The sequence below is a fragment of the Chiloscyllium plagiosum genome, unplaced genomic scaffold, assembly GCF_037043375.1.
Source record: "Chiloscyllium plagiosum isolate Xiang-an unplaced genomic scaffold, Cpla_swu_hap1 HiC_scaffold_51, whole genome shotgun sequence".
NCBI classification, from domain to species: Eukaryota; Metazoa; Chordata; class Chondrichthyes; order Orectolobiformes; family Hemiscylliidae; genus Chiloscyllium; species Chiloscyllium plagiosum.
Genome location: NW_028270189.1, coordinates 395,028 through 407,682, shown reverse-complemented (window position 1 = coordinate 407,682; position 12,655 = coordinate 395,028). Strand labels below are relative to the sequence as shown.

The 12,655-nt window shown below is 64.1% G+C and overlaps 1 protein-coding gene across 1 annotated transcript in view; it reads left to right on the top strand.

Moving 5' to 3' along the window:
• Positions 1–12,655, top strand: part of LOC148134929 (uncharacterized) — a 33,170-nt gene that overhangs the window by 6,050 nt on the left and 14,465 nt on the right. Inside the window, exon 4 of the mRNA XM_087985227.1 lies at positions 2,223–2,280. Within this exon, the coding sequence (XP_087841353.1) occupies positions 2,223–2,280 (58 nt within the window). The remainder of the gene's footprint in view (positions 1–2,222; positions 2,281–12,655) is intronic.

Here is a 12,655-nt window from a genome sequence, read left to right as displayed (position 1 = left end):
AGCAGGGGCTGTGGGAGGGTCAGTGCTGAGTGAGCGGGTGCTGTGGGAGGGTCAGTGCTGAGGGAGCGGGTGCTGTGGGAGGGTCAGTGCTGAGGGAGCGGGTGCTGTGGGAGGGTCAGTGCTGAGGGAGCGGGTGCTGTGAGAGGGTCAGTGCTGAGGGAGCAGGCGCTGTGTGAGGGTCAGTGCTGAGGGAGGGTCAGTGCTGTGAGAGGGTCAGTGCTGAGGGAGCAGGCGCTGTGTGAGGGTCAGTGCTGAGGGAGCGGGTGCTGTGGGAGGGTCAGTGCTGAGTGAGCGGGTGCTGTGGGAGGGTCAGTGCTGAGAGAGTGGGTGCTGTGGGAGGGTCAGTGCTGAGGGAGTGGGTGCTGTGGGAGGGTAGGTGCTGAGGGAGTGGGGGCTGTGGGAGGGTCAGTGCTGAGTGAGCAGGGGCTGTGGGAGGGTCAGCGCTGAGGGAGTGGGTGCTGTGGGAGGGTCAGCGCTGAGGGAGTGGGTGCTGTGGGAGGGTCAGTGCTGAGGGAGTGGGCGCTGTGGGAGGGTCAGTGCTGAGGGAGTGGGTGCTGTCGGAGGGTCAGCGCTGAGGGAGTGGGTGCTGTGGGAGGGTCAGTGCTGAGGGAGTGGGTGCTGTGGGAGGGTCAGTGCTGATGGAGCGGGCGCTGTGGGAGGGTCAGTGCTGAGGGAGTGGGCGCTGTGGGAGGGTCAGTGCTGAGGGAGGGGGCGCTGTGGGAGGGTCAGTGCTGATGGAGCGGGCGCTGTGGGAGGGTCAGCGCTGAGGGAGCGTGCGCTGTGGGAGGGTCAGCGCTGCGGGAGTGGGCGCTGTGGGAGGGTCAGTGCTGAGGGAGTGGGCGCTGTGGGAGGGTCAGTGCTGAGGGAGCGGGCGCTGTGGGAGGGTCAGTGCTGAGGGATTGGGGGCTGTGGGAGGGTCAGTGCTGAGGGAGTGGGCGCTGTGGGAGGGTCAGTGCTGAGGGAGCGGGTGCTGTGGGAGGGTCAGTGCTGAGGGAGCGGGTGCTGTGGGAGGGTCAGTGCTGAGGGAGTGGGTGCTGTGGGAGGGTCAGTGCTGAGGGAGTGGGTGCTGTGAGAGGGTCAGTGCTGAGGGAGCGGGCGCTGTGGGAGGGTCAGTGATGAGGGAGTGGGCGCTGTGGGAGGGTCAGTGCTGATGGAGCGGGCGCTGTGGGAGGGTCAGCGCTGAGGGAGCGTGCGCTGTGGGAGGGTCAGCGCTGCGGGAGTGGGCGCTGTGGGAGGGTCAGTGTTGAGGGAGGGGGCGCTGTGGGAGGGTCAGTGTTGAGGGAGGGGGCGCTGTGGGAGGGTCAGTGCTGATGGAGCGGGCGCTGTGGGAGGGTCAGCGCTGAGGGAGCGTGCGCTGTGGGAGGGTCAGCGCTGCGGGAGTGGGCGCTGTGGGAGGGTCAGCGCTGAGGGAGTGGGTGCTGTGGGAGGGTCAGCGCTGAGGGAGTGGGTGCTGTGGGAGGGTCAGTGCTGAAGGAGTGGGTGCTGTGGGAGGGTCAGTGCTGAGGGAGCGGGTGCTGTGGGAGGGTCAGTGCTGAGGGAGTGGGTGCTGTGGGAGGGTCAGTGCTGAGGGAGTGGGGTGCTGTGGGAGGGTCAGTGCTGAGGGAGCGGGTGCTGTGGGAGGGTCAGTGCTGAGGGAGTGGGTGCTGTGGGAGGGTCAGTGCTGAGGGAGTGCGTGCTGTGGGAGGGTCAGTGCTGAGGGAGCGGGTGCTGTGGGAGGGTCAGTGCTGAGGGAGCGGGCGCTGTGGGAGGGTCAGTGCTGAGGGAGTGGGTGCTGTGGGAGGGTCAGTGCTGAGGGAGTGGGTGCTGTGGGAGGGTCAGTGCTGAGGGAGTGGGCGCTGTGGGAGGGTCAGTGCTGAGGGAGCGGGCGCTGTGGGAGGGTCAGTGCTGAGGGAGCGGGTGCTGTGGGAGGGTCAGCGCTGAGGGAGTGGGTGCTGTGGGAGGGTCAGTGCTGAGGGAGTGGGTGCTGTGGGAGGGTCAGTGCTGAGGGAGTGGGTGCTGTGGGAGGGTCAGTGCTGAGGGAGTGGGCGCTGTGGGAGGGTCAGTGCTGAGGGAGTGGGTGCTGTGGGAGGGTCAGTGCTGAGGGAGCGGGCGCTGTGGGAGGGTCAGTGTTGAGGGAGCGGGCAGGGAGGGGTGTAGGGGCCGGAGGAGGTGACAGGGATGGGGAGGGGATGTCGGGGGAGCTGTGTTCTGTTTCTCAGTCGATCCTTTCCATTGTGACCCAGGCCCGATCTCCAGTTGCCGATGCAGACGTAGCGTTCAGAGGGGACCTGCCGGGCAACGGTGAGTGCGACCTGGAGACTGGGGTTGGGGGGGGGGGGGGAGGGCTGGGGGTGGTTGTGGGAGCAGACCTCTGACTCTGGGTCACCCCAGAGGGTGGGTGGGGAGACCCATGGAGGTAGGCTTTTCCCGCGAGATGCTCCCAGCACTCTGCGGGGGTGGGTGGGGGTGCAGTCTCGCGTCATCCTCCACGGCCGTCCAGCCGTGGGCACCGTCATTGACGCACCCCTTTCCCGTCTGTGGGGAGGTGGGATGACAATCAGGAGAGGGGGGCAATAATGGGGGGGGGGGGGTGGGGGGGTGTGAGCTGGCCCCTCGGCTGATGCGCGTCGCGAGGGGCAGTGGGGTTAAAACCGCTCCAGGGTCGCAGCTGCCAGTATTGGTCTCTCAGCTCCCCCCTCATCCACTCCAAAGGGCCCCAGTTCTGTCTCTCCCTCCATGCCGCCTGTGACTGCGGAGGTGTGTGTGTGTGTGTGTGTATATATATTGTACACACACCTCCTCCAGCCGCTGTGATCCATCTGTCCCCCACTCACTGGGCTAAAAGGTTTTTCCTGCCTGACCACCTCAACACACAAAAATGTATTGCTTCCAATCTACAGCTTCTGTCTCTCTCTCTCTCTTTCCCCCCCCCGTCTCTCTCTCTTCCCCCCCCGTCTCTCTCTCTTCCCCCCCGTCTCTCTCTTCTCTTCCCCCCCCGTCTCTCTCTCTCTCTCTTCTCCCCCCGTCTCTCTCTCTCTCTCTTCCCCCCCGTCTCTCTCTCTCTTCCCCCGTCTCTCTCTCTCTTCCCCCCGTCCTCTCTCTCTCTTCCCCCCCGTCTCTCTCTCTCTTCCCCCCCGTCTCTCTCTCTCTTCCCCCCGTCTCTCTCTCTCTTCCCCCCCGTCTCTCTCTCTTCCCCCCGTCTCTCTCTCTCTTCCCCCCGTCTCTCTCTCTCTTCCCCCCGTCTCTCTCTCTCTCTCCCCCCGTCTCTCTCTCTCTCCCCCCGTCTCTCTCTCTCTTCCCCCCCGTCTCTCTCTCTCTCCCCCCCGTCTCTCTCTCTCTTCCCCCCGTCTCTCTCTCTCTTCCCCCCCGTCTCTCTCTCTCCTTCCCCCCGTCTCTCTCTCTCTTCCCCCCGTCTCTCTCTCTCTTCCCCCCGTCTCTCTCTCTCTTCCCCCCCCGTCTCTTCTCTCTCTTCCCCCCCGTCTCTCTCTCTCTTCCCCCCCGTCTCTCTCTCTCTTCCCCCGTCTCTCTCTCTCTTCCCCCCCTCTCTCTCTCTCTTCCCCCCCGTCTCTCTCTCTCTTCCCCCCGTCTCTCTCTCTCTTCCCCCCCGTCTCTCTCTCTCTTCCCCCCCGTCTCTCTCTCTCTTCCCCCCGTCTCTCTCTCTCTTCCCCCCCGTCTCTCTCTCTCTTCCCCCCCGTCTCTCTCTCTCTTCCCCCCCGTCTCTCTCTCTCTTCCCCCCGTCTCTCTCTCTCTTCCCCCCCGTCTCTCTCTCTCTTCCCCCCGTCTCTCTCTCTCTTCCCCCCCGTCTCTCTCTCTCTTCCCCCCCGTCTCTCTCTCTCTTCCCCCCCGTCTCTCTCTCTCTTCCCCCCCGTCTCTCTCTCTCTTCCCCCCCGTCTCTCTCTCTCTTCCCCCCCGTCTCTCTCTCTCTTCCCCCCCGTCTCTCTCTCTCTTCCCCCCCGTCTCTCTCTCTCTTCCCCCCCGTCTCTCTCTCTCTCTTCCCCCCCCGTCTCTCTCTCTCTCTTCCCCCCGTCTCTCTCTCTCTCTTCCCCCCGTCTTCTCTTCCCCCCCGTCTCTCTCTCTCTTCCCCCCCGTCTCTCTCTCTCTTCCCCCCCGTCTCTCTCTCTCTTCCCCCCCGTCTCTCTCTCTCTTCCCCCCCGTCTCTCTCTCTCTCTTCCCCCCCGTCTCTCTCTCTCTTCCCCCCCGTCTCTCTCTCTCTTCCCCCCCCGTCTCTCTCTCTCTTCCCCCCCGTCTCTCTCTCTCTTCCCCCCCGTCTCTCCTCTCTTCCCCCCCGTCTCCTCTCTCTCTTCCCCCCCGTCTCTCTCTCTCTTCCCCCCCCGTCTCTCTCTCTCTTCCCCCCCGTCTCTCTCTCTCTCCCCCCCGTCTCTCTCTCTCTTCCCCCCCGTCTCTCTCTCTCTTCCCCCCCGTCTCTCTCTCTCTTCCCCCCGTCTCTCTCTCTCTTCCCCCCGTCTCTCTCTCTCTTCCCCCCCGTCTCTCTCTCTCTTCCCCCCGTCTCTCTCTCTCTCTCCCCCCGTCTCTCTCTCTCTCTTCCCCCCCGTCTCTCTCTCTCTCTTCCCCCCCGTCTCTCTCTCTCTCTTCCCCCCCCGTCTCTCTCTCTCTCTTCCCCCCCGTCTCTCTCTCTCTTCCCCCCCGTCTCTCTCTCTCTTCCCCCCGTCTCTTCTCTCTCTTCCCCCCCGTCTCTCTCTCTCTTCCCCCCGTCTCTCTCTCTCTTCCCCCCCGTCTCTCTCTCTCTTCCCCCCCGTCTCTCTCTCTCTTCCCCCCGTCTCTCTCTCTCTTCCCCCCCGTCTCTCTCTCTCTTCCCCCCGTCTCTCTCTCTCTTCCCCCCCGTCTCTCTCTCTCTTCCCCCCCGTCTCTCTCTCTCTTCCCCCCCGTCTCTCTCTCTCTTCCCCCCCCGTCTCTCTCTCTCTTCCCCCCCGTCTCTCTCTCTCTTCCCCCCCGTCTCTCTCTCTCTTCCCCCCCGTCTCTCTCTCTCTTCCCCCCCGTCTCTCTCTCTCTTCCCCCCCGTCTCTCTCTCTCTTCCCCCCGTCTCTCTCTCTCTTCCCCCCCGTCTCTCTCTCTCTTCCCCCCCCGTCTCTCTCTCTCTTCCCCCCCGTCTCTCTCTCTCTTCCCCCCCGTCTCTCTCTCTCTTCCCCCCCGTCTCTCTCTCTCTTCCCCCCGTCTCTCTCTCTCTTCCCCCCGTCTCTCTCTCTCTTCCCCCCGTCTCTCTCTCTCTTCCCCCCCGTCTCTCTCTCTCTTCCCCCCCGTCTCTCTCTCTCTTCCCCCCGTCTCTCTCTCTCTTCCCCCCGTCTCTCTCTCTCTTCCCCCCGTCTCTCTCTCTCTTCCCCCCGTCTCTCTCTCTCTTCCCCCCCGTCTCTCTCTCTCTTCCCCCCCGTCTCTCTCTCTCTTCCCCCCCGTCTCTCTCTCTCTTCCCCCCCGTCTCTCTCTCTCTTCCCCCCGTCTCTCTCTCTCTTCCCCCCCCGTCTCTCTCTCTCTTCCCCCCCGTCTCTCTCTCTCTCTTCCCCCCGTCTCTCTCTCTCTTCCCCCCCGTCTCTCTCTCTCTTCCCCCCGTCTCTCTCTCTCTTCCCCCCCGTCTCTCTCTCTCTTCCCCCCCGTCTCTCTCTCTCTTCCCCCCCGTCTCTCTCTCTCTTCCCCCCCGTCTCTCTCTCTCTTCCCCCCCGTCTCTCTCTCTCTTCCCCCCCGTCTCTCTCTCTCTTCCCCCCCGTCTCTCTCTCTCTTCCCCCCGTCTCTCTCTCTCTTCCCCCCGTCTCTCTCTCTCTTCCCCCCCGTCTCTCTCTCTCTTCCCCCCCGTCTCTCTCTCTCTTCCCCCCCGTCTCTCTCTCTCTTCCCCCCCGTCTCTCTCTCTCTTCCCCCCCGTCTCTCTCTCTCTTCCCCCCCGTCTCTCTCTCTCTTCCCCCCCGTCTCTCTCTCTCTTCCCCCCCGTCTCTCTCTCTTCCCCCCGTCTCTCTCTCTCTTCCCCCCCGTCTCTCTCTCTCTTCCCCCCGTCTCTCTCTCTCTTCCCCCCCGTCTCTCTCTCTCTTCCCCCCCGTCTCTCTCTCTCTTCCCCCCCGTCTCTCTCTCTCTTCCCCCCCGTCTCTCTCTCTCTTCCCCCCCGTCTCTCTCTCTCTTCCCCCCCGTCTCTCTCTCTCTTCCCCCCCGTCTCTCTCTCTCTTCCCCCCGTCTCTCTCTCTCTTCCCCCCGTCTCTCTCTCTCTTCCCCCCGTCTCTCTCTCTCTTCCCCCCCGTCTCTCTCTCTCTTCCCCCCCGTCTCTCTCTCTCTTCCCCCCCGTCTCTCTCTCTCTTCCCCCCCGTCTCTCTCTCTCTTCCCCCCCGTCTCTCTCTCTCTTCCCCCCCGTCTCTCTCTCTCTTCCCCCCCGTCTCTCTCTCTCTTCCCCCCGTCTCTCTCTCTCTTCCCCCCCGTCTCTCTCTCTCTTCCCCCCGTCTCTCTCTCTCTTCCCCCCCGTCTCTCTCTCTCTTCCCCCCGTCTCTCTCTCTCTTCCCCCCCGTCTCTCTCTCTCTTCCCCCCCGTCTCTCTCTCTCTTCCCCCCCGTCTCTCTCTCTCTTCCCCCCGTCTCTCTCTCTCTTCCCCCCGTCTCTCTCTCTCTTCCCCCCGTCTCTCTCTCTCTTCCCCCCCGTCTCTCTCTCTCTTCCTCTTTCCCCCGTCTCTCTCTCTCTTCCCCCCGTCTCTCTCTCTCTTCCCCCCGTCTCTCTCTCTCTTCCCCCCCCGTCTCTCTCTCTTCCCCCCCGTCTCTCTCTCTCTTCCCCCCCGTCTCTCTCTCTCTTCCCCCCCCGTCTCTCTCTCTCTTCCCCCCCGTCTCTCTCTCTCTTCCCCCGTCTCTCTCTCTCTTCCCCCCCGTCTCTCTCTCTCTTCCCCCCCGTCTCTCTCTCTCTTCCCCCCCGTCTCTCTCTCTCTTCCCCCCGTCTCTCTCTCTCTTCCCCCCCGTCTCTCTCTCTCTTCCCCCGTCTCTCTCTCCTCTTCCCCCCCGTCTCTCTCTCTCTTCCCCCCCGTCTCTTCTCTCTTCCCCCCCGTCTCTCTCTCTCTTCCCCCCCGTCTCTCTCTCTCTTCCCCCCCGTCTCTCTCTCTCTTCCCCCCCGTCTCTCTCTCTCTTCCCCCCGTCTCTCTCTCTCTTCCCCCCCGTCTCTCTCTCTCTTCCCCCCCGTCTCTCTCTCTCTTCCCCCCCGTCTCTCTCTCTCTTCCCCCCGTCTCTCTCTCTCTTCCCCCCGTCTCTCTCTCTCTTCCCCCCCGTCTCTCTCTCTCTTCCCCCCCGTCTCTCTCTCTCTTCCCCCCCGTCTCTCTCTCTCTTCCCCCCCGTCTCTCTCTCTCTTCCCCCCCGTCTCTCTCTCTCTTCCCCCCCGTCTCTCTCTCTCTTCCCCCCCGTCTCTCTCTCTCTCCCCCCCGTCTCTCTCTCTCTTCCCCCCGTCTCTCTCTCTCTTCCCCCCCGTCTCTCTCTCTCTTCCCCCCCGTCTCTCTCTCTCTTCCCCCCCGTCTCTCTCTCTCTTCCCCCCGTCTCTCTCTCTCTTCCCCCCCGTCTCTCTCTCTCTTCCCCCCGTCTCTCTCTCTCTTCCCCCCCTCTCTCTCTTCTTCCCCCGTCTCTCTCTCTCTTCCCCCCCGTCTCTCTCTCTCTTCCCCCCCGTCTCTCTCTCTCTTCCCCCCCGTCTCTCTCTCTCTTCCCCCCCGTCTCTCTCTCTCTTCCCCCTCTCCCTCTCTCCCCCCCTCTCTCTCCTTCCCCCCCGCTCTCTCTCTCTTCCCCCCGTCTCTCTCTCTCTTCCCCCCCGTCTCTCTCTCTTCCCCCCGTCTCTCTCTCTCTTCCCCCCCGTCTCTCTCTCTCTTCCCCCCCGTCTCTCTCTCTCTTCCCCCCGTCTCTCTCTCTCTTCCCCCCCGTCTCTCTCTCTCTTCCCCCCCGTCTCTCCTCTCTTCCCCCCGTCTCCCTCTCTTCCCCCCCCCGTCTCCCTCTCTTCCCCCCCCGTCTCCCTCTCTTCCCCCCCCGTCTCCCTCTCTTCCCCCCCCGTCTCCCTCTCTTCCCCCCCCCCGTCTCCCTCTCTTCCCCCCCCCGTCTCCCTCTCTTCCCCCCCCCCGTCTCCCTCTCTTCCCCCCCCCCGTCTCCCTCTCTTCCCCCCCCCGTCTCCCTCTCTTCCCCCCCCCGTCTCCCTCTCTTCCCCCCCCCCCGTCTCCCTCTCTTCCCCCCCCCCCGTCTCCCTCTCTTCCCCCCCCCCCGTCTCCCTCTCTTCCCCCCCCCCCCGTCTCCCTCTCTTCCCCCCCCCCCCGTCTCCCTCTCTTCCCCCCCCCGTCTCCCTCTCTTCCCCCCCCGTCTCCTCTCTTCCCCCCCCGTCTCCCTCTCTTCCCCCCCCCGTCTCCCTCTCTTCCCCCCCCCGTCTCCCTCTCTTCCCCCCCCCGTCTCCTCTCTTCCCCCCCCCGTCTCCCTCTCTTCCCCCCCCCCGTCTCCCTCTCTTCCCCCCCCGTCTCCCTCTCTTCCCCCCCGTCTCCTCTCTTCCCCCCCCCGTCTCCCTCTCTTCCCCCCCCCGTCTCCCTCTCTTCCCCCCCCCCGTCTCCCTCTCTTCCCCCCCCCCGTCTCCCTCTTCCCCCCCCCGTCTCCCTCTCTTCCCCCCCCCGTCTCCCTCTCTTCCCCCCCCCGTCTCCCTCTCTTCCCCCCCCCGTCTCCCTCTCTTCCCCCCCCCGTCTCCCTCTCTTCCCCCCCCCGTCTCCCTCTCTTCCCCCCCCGTCTCCCTCTCCTTCCCCCCCCCGTCTCCCTCTCTTCCCCCCCCCGTCTCCCTCTCTTCCCCCCCCCGTCTCCCTCTCTTCCCCCCCCCGTCTCCCTCTCCCCCGTCTCCCTCTCTTCCCCCCCCGTCTCCCTCTCTTCCCCCCCCGTCTCCCTCTCTTCCCCCCCCCGTCTCCCTCTCTTCCCCCCCCCGTCTCCCTCTCTTTCCCCCCCCCCGTCTCTCTCTCTCTTCCCCCCCCGTCTCTCTCTCTCTCTCTCTCTCTTCCCCCCCCCGTCTCTCTCTCTCTCTCTCTCTTTCCCCCCCCCCCGTCTCTCTCTCTCTCTCTCTCTTCCCCCCCCCGTCTCTCTCTCTCTCTCTTCCCCCCCCGTCTCTCTCTCTCTCTCTCTTCCCCCCCCCCGTCTCTCTCTCTCTCTCTCCCCCCCCCCCCCGTCTCTCTCTCTCTCTCTCTCTTCCCCCCCCCGTCTCTCTCTCTCTCTCTCTCTCTCTTCCCCCCCCCGTCTCTCTCTCTCTCTCTCTCTTCCCCCCCCGTCTCTCTCTCTCTCTCTCTCTTCCCCCCCCCGTCTCTCTCTCTCTCTCTCTTCCCCCCCCCGTCTCTCTCTCTCTCTCTCTCTCTTCCCCCCCCCCGTCTCTCTCTCTCTCTCTCTTCCCCCCCCGTCTCTCTCTCTCTCTCTTCCCCCCCCGTCTCTCTCTCTCTCTCTTCCCCCCCCCGTCTCTCTCTCTCTCTCTTCCCCCCCGTCTCTCTCTCTCTCTTCCCCCCCCGTCTCTCTCTTCCCCCCCCGTCTCTCTCTCTCTCTTCCCCCCCCCCCCGTCTCTCTCTCTCTCTTCCCCCCCCCGTCTCTCTCTCTCTCTCTCTCCCCCCCGTCTCTCTCTCTCTCTCTCTCCCCCCCGTCTCTCTCTCTCTCTCTCCCCCCCCGTCTCTCTCTCTCTCCCCCCCCCCGTCTCTCTCTCTCCCCCCCCGTCTCTCTCTCTCTCTCTCTCTCCCCCCCGTCTCTCTCTCTCTCTCTCTCCCCCCCCCGTCTCTCTCTCCCCCCCCCGTCTCTCTCTCCCCCCCCCGTCTCTCTCTCCCCCCCCCGTCTCTCTCTCCCCCCCCCGTCTCTCTCTCCCCCCCCCGTCTCTCTCTCTCTCTCTCCCCCCCCGTCTCTCTCTCCCCCCCCCGTCTCTCTCTCTCCCCCCCCGTCTCTCTCTCCCCCCCCGTCTCTCTCTCTCTCCTCCCCCCGTCTCTCTCTCTTCTCCCCCCGTCTCTCTCTCTCCCCCCCCGTCTCTCTCTCTCCCCCCCCGTCTCTCTCTCTCCCCCCCCGTCTCTCTCTCTCCCCCCCCCGTCTCTCTCTCTCCCCCCCCGTCTCTCTCTCTCCCCCCCCCGTCTCTCTCTCTCCCCCCCCGTCTCTCTCTCTCCCCCCCCCGTCTCTCTCTCTCCCCCCCCCGTCTCTCTCTCTCCCCCCCCCGTCTCTCTCTCTCCCCCCCCGTCTCTCTCTCTCCCCCCCCGTCTCTCTCTCTCCCCCCCCGTCTCTCTCTCTCTCTCCCCCCCCCGTCTCTCTCTCTCTCTCTCTCTTCTCCCCCCCCGTCTCTCTCTCTCTCTCCCCCCCCGTCTCTCTCTCTCTCTCTCCCCCCCCCGTCTCTCTCTCTCTCTCTCTCTCTCTCTCTCCCCCCCCGTCTCTCTCTCTCTCTCTCTCTCTTCTCCCCCCCCCGTCTCTCTCTCTCTTCTCCCCCCCCCGTCTCTCTCTCTCTCTTCCTCCCCCCCCCCCCCGTCTCTCTCTCTCTTCTCCCCCCCCCGTCTCTCTCTCTCTTCTCCCCCCCCCGTCTCTCTCTCTCTTCTCCCCCCCCCCGTCTCTCTCTCTCTTCTCCCCCCCCCCCGTCTCTCTCTCTCTTCTCCCCCCCCCCCCCCCCGTCTCTCTCTCTCTCTCTCCCCCCCATCTCTCTTCTCTCCCCCCCCCCCCCCCCCCCGCTCCGTTTCCAAGTCCTCGAGTCATACGGCCAGGAAACAGACCCATTGTCCTAAGCAGTCTGGAACTCCATGCTAACCGAGTCCCACACCTGCCCCCTGCTCCTGGTCTATACCTCTTCCCTATCCAAATGTCCTTGAAGCGATGTAACCGTTACCCCCATCCACCACTCCCTCTGGGAATTCTCCCTCTGCGTTTTAAAAATAGTCCTTTTTAAATCTCTCATCTCATCGTAAAAATGTGACCCCCCGGTCTTGTACTCCCCCACCCTGGGCCAAAGGCACCTCCCATTCACCTGATCCTTGCACCCCCCCCCCCCCCCCCCCCCCCCTCCTTATGATTTGATAAACCTCTATAAGGTCACCCCTCAGCTTCCTACACTTCAGTGAAAACAGAACTCCCAGCCTCTCCTCAAACCTTCCGTTCCTGGCAACGTCCAGGTGAATATCTTCTGATCCATAGATTCCCTACAGTGTGGGAACAGGCCCTTCAACCCAACAAGTCCACACTGACCGTCCGAAGAGTAACCCACTCAGACCTATTACCCTACATTTTTCCCCTGACTAATGTATCCTAACCCGCACATCCCTGGGCACTACGGGGACAATTTAGCATGGCCAATCCACCCTAACCTGCACATCCCTGGGCACTACGGGGACAATTTAGCACGGCCAATCCACCCTAACCCGCACATCCCTGGGCACTACGGGGACAATTTAGCACGGCCAATCCACCCTAACCCGCACATCCCTGGGCACTACGGGGACAATTTAGCACGGCCAATCCACCCTAACCTGCACATCCCTGGGCACTACGGGGACAATTTAGCACGGCCAATCCACCCTAACGTGCACATCCCTGGGCACTACGGGGACAATTTAGCACGGCCAATCCACCCTAACGTGCACATCCCTGGGCACTACGGGGACAATTTAGCACGGCCAATCCACCCTAACCTGCACATCCCTGGGCACTACGGGGACAATTTAGCACAGCCAATCCACCCTAACCTGCACACCTTTGGACTGTGGGAGGAGACCGGAGCACCCGGTGCGAATGTGCCAACTTCAGATAATCACCCGAGGGTGGAATCGAACCCGACTCCCTGGCGCAGTGAGGCAGCAGTCCTGACCACTGATCCACCGTGCCACCACAAATTCCTGTCCTGGTTGTCTAGACCTCTGTAAGGTCACCCCTACACTCCAGTGAAAAAATGTCCCATCCTCTCCTTATAGCTCAAACCCTCCACTCCTGGTAACGTCCTGATAAATCACTTCCGATCCCCCTCATGATTCTGTGAGAAAAGTCTCAGTTTCTCCTTCTAACTCAAACCCTTCGTCCCCGGCAACGTTCCGGTAAATCTCTTCCCGAACCCTCTCCAGGTGAATCACGTCCTTGCGACCGGAGCTGGACACACCGCTCCAGACGAAGCCTCACCAACGTCCTGTATAACCCCCAACGTGACGTTCCCCCCCCAGCTCCTACACTCAAAGCTCTGAGCGATGGAGGCAAGCGCCTTCGTACCCGCCCTGTCTCCCTGTGACGCCAACTTCAAAGCATGACGTCCCAGAATCCTCTGAGGCTCCCTGTTCTCCAACACGACCCCCAAGGTGCTGCTTGTGACCATGATTTTGAAACTCTGTACCAGATCTCGCTCCCTCCAGAGGGGAGAGAAGAACCACCCCCCCCCCCCCCAAAACCCGCTCCGACCCCCGTCTCAGGGCTGACGTTTCTCGGGACCCGTTTGAAGAGGTCACGGGTTTGACCTACCGGGGCGGTCGAACTCTGGGCGTCCTGCAGAGTCAGCCGCGGGGAGCGGAGACCAGAGGGAGCGGGCTCCCTTCACCAGGAACGGTGTGTGACTGAAGGATCGATTGATCGGGGAAGCAAGGCTTCGGAGGTGGCGGGTGAGGGGGGGGGAACTGCACTCCGACACCGCAACACAACCATCTTCCTCCCCCCCCCCCCCCCCCCCTCCCCCTCCCCAACTCAACGTCGTCATCGTCCTGGGTTTGACGGGGGACCTTA